The sequence below is a fragment of the Periophthalmus magnuspinnatus genome, chromosome 15, assembly GCF_009829125.3.
Source record: "Periophthalmus magnuspinnatus isolate fPerMag1 chromosome 15, fPerMag1.2.pri, whole genome shotgun sequence".
Lineage (NCBI taxonomy): Eukaryota > Metazoa > Chordata > Actinopteri > Gobiiformes > Gobiidae > Periophthalmus > Periophthalmus magnuspinnatus.
The window spans coordinates 31,258,090-31,262,969 of NC_047140.1; the positions used below are offsets into that span (position 1 = coordinate 31,258,090).

A 4,880-nucleotide genomic window follows, 5' to 3' on the forward strand; every position below is an offset into this window, starting at 1 on the left:
CACCAACACTACACCAACACTACACCATCACATGATGCTTGTGAGGAAAGCTACAGGAAATGAAACATGTAAAGCAGATAAACTGTGTTGTGTCTAACTTAAACTGATGACAGAATGAACGATCTCAGATTTTGCTTCGATTCGTTTAATGACCTGAGCTTTGTCTCCTCAGCCCGGTAAAGACAGCAAGTGGCTCCCTGCCCTGGTGATTTTTCGGATCATCTTCATCCCCCTGTTCATCCTGTGTAACGTCCAGCCGCGGAACAACCTCCCGGTGCTGTTCTACCACGACGCCTGGTACATTATCTTCATGATCTTCTTCTCCTTCTCCAACGGTTACCTGGCCAGTCTCTGCATGTGCTTCGGACCCAAGTAAGAAATCCACGCCGCGCTGCCGTGAAGTGTGATTACGAAGCTCATTTTGTGACCTGTGCATGTTCTGTTTACAGGAAAGTGGCGCCACACGAAGCGGAGACGGCGGGCGCGATCATGGCCTTTTTCTTGTCGCTGGGTTTGGCTCTGGGCGCGGCGGTCTCGTTCGCTTTCAGGGCCATTTGCTAGAAGCCGCCGCCGTGTTTCCCATAGATTATTTAAGCATCTTTTTGAACAGTGTAGTTACTTTTTATGTAAATGAAAAACAAGGAGCAGCAAAGTGACGTTTTGTTATACCAATGTTATACCAGGTTATTTTTAAACCATAGAGGAGATTTTAGACGATGGCGCCGAGGGGGTGCACTGGTCCGAAAGGCGTTTTGTCGTTACTTGAGACACACAGGTTTACATCAGTTTTATCTTATTTTATTTTAGTATGAAGGAAATAAAGCAATTTTCAGGTGCATCGGTGGATTGGCGGATACTTAAAGCCATAATATCGAAGTCGGTATCGGAGCTGGATCAGTGCATCCCTTAGGGGGCGCCACTGTAGCCTGTTCTTCAATGGGAAACTCTGCCACAGTCATTTCCTGTAGTTTTAGTAGTAGTTTCAGTAGCTCTAGACTTGCACTGGGAGAACTGATAGAACTGGACGAGCTGCGCTGCTTTAAACAACCACCAAAGGACGATTTGAGTGACTTCGGAGCAGCAAGAGAAGAGCGGAGATCTGATTCACTCTTCTCCGCGTTTGGACTGTTTTTGTTCAGCCAAAATGCCAACTACACAACGGGCACATTTTACTTTCACCACAAACTGAAGAAGATGAGATTCAAGCCAAAAGTGTTGTATGTTTGTCTAATTAATGTGTATCACAAATACGCCAAAATCATGTAACCAAATGTCACATCAGTCCCATAGACTGTTTATATAAATGGACGTAGCTAACCTGCTAGCTGCCGCGGCGTTCCAAACAGGAAGTGAGCATGTGTGCACTTCCGGCTCCATCGACTCCAGTTCACCTTACCCCCCCCCCCCTCCACAGCGTCCAACGCCAGAGTTGAACCAATCAGAGACTACGCTGCAGTGATTTAGCGACGTCATAGCAACAGATTTGATTGACAGCTCCTGCTCCCTGCTAAACCAGCGGTGTGGGCGGGAAGGGGCGTTACCTTCAACAGCCTCGCTCCAGATTGGCTCTTTGGTTGCTATGATACTCGTGGTTGGAAAACGGCTCCAGATTAGCCGCTATAACTGCTCCAGCCTCGATGAGCTTCATTTGGAGCTGAACTCTCGGTCCACCTTGTCCAGAAGAGTGTACAAAAAAAAAACTAAGACTGCTGTGGTTCATTTAGATGCAAATATTTAAAACATAGTAATAACTTGAAACCAACATAAGTTCTTTGCCTTTTGTAGCAGTGTTTGTATTGTAGTATTAGGCCTGTCATGATAATCACTATATTCATCATTCAGTTTTTGACAGATGGAACAGTGTTTTGGGGTCAGGACTCATGAACATTTTCTTTGCAGTACTCGGATGTTTTTGGTAATGTACATTTAAGCCGTAAAAGTTTGAATTAATAACTTATCTGACTCATTACAGATGCAAAATAACAACTTAAGTTTCATTTTGCTGTTTATTTATTGCAGCTTATGATTTTGAACCGTATTGTAGATTTGTAATAGTTTTCGTGGTTTAAATGTGCACTCGGGTTTGTGTGTCAGTGGCATAAATTACTTCAATATTATCATTTATTTACTTTGTCGATATATCGCACTGCAAAATATGTTATCATGACAGGCCTAATTATTATTATTACAAATCAACGAGAACCTTCAATGTCCCAGATTTGCTGTTTACAGTTGATGCCGTTGGAAAATAACTTTACTTATTCGAATGTTTGCACAGGTGACAGATGTTTGTTACTGGACGTGTGAGATAAAAGTACGAAACGGGCTCAGAACAATTTCCTACACAGATGTGAACTTGCCAAGGCTTTGACTCAACATATTGTTAAGTTTGTGCTCATGTTTTAAGACAAAGGCAATTTTGTATTATTATTTTTGTATCTGTTTTTACTTCACTGGCCGTTAATTGGATACCCAGCATTCAATGCATCACCCGTGGATATGTTAACATCCCTTTTTTTTATTACAAACACGAGGTCTGTGTTACTCACCAGGCATTTAGACCATGTCAGTGTTATAAAACTAATAAAGAAACATTTGTAAGAATCTCTCTCTGGTCGTCACCTATGGCAGTTCATCTGTGGAGCTCAGTGGTGAACTGAGTCCTTCAGACATACACACACACACACACACAAGTGCAGACTGTTTAAAAAAAAAATTATTATAGAAAGGTCATAGTTATAATGACAAGCTGCAAAACACATATTATAACAAATATAATTGATTAGTAGGGTAAATGTTATGCATTAGTTTAAAGGAGACATCTCATCTTTTTATTCATACATTTCTGGTTCATCACACAACTGCAGACCTTTTTTTTTTTTTTTTAATAACTGCAGAGCTGTGCACGTGACGCAGGGCTCAATGACGCAGCAGACACGTGATTTGAACAAACCAGTTTTTACAGGTTTTAATGATTCTTTAATTCAGACTTAATTTTATGGGATAATAATCTTGTAAATATGACGCATAGTTGTACGTCAATCAAGAAGAATTAAAATTTTTAAATGGTTGAAAATTAAGTATTTCTATTTTAGTCCCACATTGATGACGTCACACTGGGAGAAATCTGTCCTGAAGAAATTCAGCTCAATTTACACAATAAACACATTTTCCTGACACTTCAAACATTACTTCAACAAAAATAAAGGTGTTCTTTGTATTGTTGCTTGTCAAATAATATTTTTTGTGCATATTAGAGTTTTGACCTACTGTAAGGAGAGGTTGCTAGGTGACGGAATTCCCTAGCGTGACGTAATGACCTCGAACCAGGAAGTAAAATTTTAAACCTGAAAAATTTCCAAACTGGGAAAAAACGTACATTTTTCTGTAAAGTCTTAAATATAATGATGTTAAGTGTTTTAATAAAAATGAGTGGTCTTTCCTGTCGTAGGCGCTTTATAGTTCTACACGTCAGGGCATCCGATGTAATCCAGCAGTTCATTCATTCAGTTTTCTGTGAGGTCCGCCCCTGTGACAGTAAATCCTTCGCTTGTGGTTGTGTATTTCTTGTTTTAAACTCTGACAAAGTGAACCGCAGATGGAGCTCGCGGCGGTGAACTTTGAATACAAACAAAAGAGTGAGGCGCCGGCTGGTGGCCACTGCAGGGATTACACCGGAGCAGCACAGGCCTGAGAAGCACAGGCTGGAGTGTCTGTCCACTTAGGCCTACAGAACTGAATCTTTTTGACGATTATCCTACCTGGAGTGAGGGATTACACAGAGGTTTTAGAGTGAAACTGGTGAACTCTGTGTCTGAAGGGAAGAGCCACTACACTGTTTGTTTGTTTGTTTGGATGTTTAATTTATTGATTTTACCCCTTTTCCTTTGTTTTGTGACGTGTTCTGGATGTTGTGGTGAAGCTGACACAGGCCCAGTCCAGTTTTCAGGAGGTTTATTGTTTAACACATACAAAAACCTGCAGTGAATGTGAAGAGTCCGACGTGTCCTCCCAGAGTCGGGTCACAGCTCTGACATGTTTAAAATACTGTTGAGTTTCAGGTGACGTCAGAACATTCTACAGGCCGTGATATTTAACACAGATGGGGGCAGGTGGAATGAATATTGCTTAAATGCATTTTTTTTGTGATTATAGCTTTTTGTGATTTATGGCCCAGTCACTAATAGAAATGATCAGGTTCAGTATTTGTACTTTGTGTTGAAATATCTCAAAAGTAAATTAACAGTTTAATCAATAGGGAAAACTGGCTCAGAGTATGACATCATCACACTCTAAAATATGACAACTACCCATACAATAAAATAAATATAATTCAAATGAAAATACTCCAGAAAATGAACATTTCACATGTAAACAAGTGAACATTCTGTACAACAGCTGATCTGTGCATTTCTCCAGATACATCCTGATGTTTCCTGCTGTTTTATACAGTCTGGGTCTGGGTTAGGGGTGAGAGGCCACGGGGTTAAACCAATGCACCAGCACTGGTTTATAACAAATAGATTGCAAAAGAATAATCTGACTGTTCAGTTCCAACGCCAGAGCCCTCTGCCCTCAGCCTGAGGCCAAGAGAAGCCGCTGTATAAAGAATTTAATATAATTTACATATCGTCTCTGGTGTCACTCCAAAACACATTTGACTGGGCGCTGTAGTTTTCTGCACTTTACTCCTCACAGATGAAGTGTTTGATAGAAATGTAGCCTTAAAATTATGATTATGAAAATATAAATGTTTCTGTGAAGGCCTAAAAGTCCCTGATGGTTTCCCTCTGATGAAACTGAACCTGTTAAATCAGATGTTTTCAGTCCCACTGAAAATGAACATTTTTGATTTGAGACAGAAGATTATTAGCCATGAA

At 40.5% G+C, this 4,880-nt stretch overlaps 1 protein-coding gene across 3 annotated transcripts in view; it reads left to right on the top strand.

The window, feature by feature from the left end:
• Positions 1–2,317, top strand: part of LOC117382777 (equilibrative nucleoside transporter 1-like) — a 54,959-nt gene extending 52,642 nt beyond the window's left edge. For all 3 annotated transcript variants that reach the window (XM_055227105.1, XM_033980008.2, XM_055227104.1), the window contains exons 12-13: positions 173–372; positions 450–2,317. In XM_055227105.1, the coding sequence (XP_055083080.1) occupies positions 173–372; positions 450–561 (312 nt within the window). In that variant the 3' untranslated portion in view covers positions 562–2,317. The remainder of the gene's footprint in view (positions 1–172; positions 373–449) is intronic.
• Positions 2,318–4,880: the final 2,563 nt, after the last annotated feature.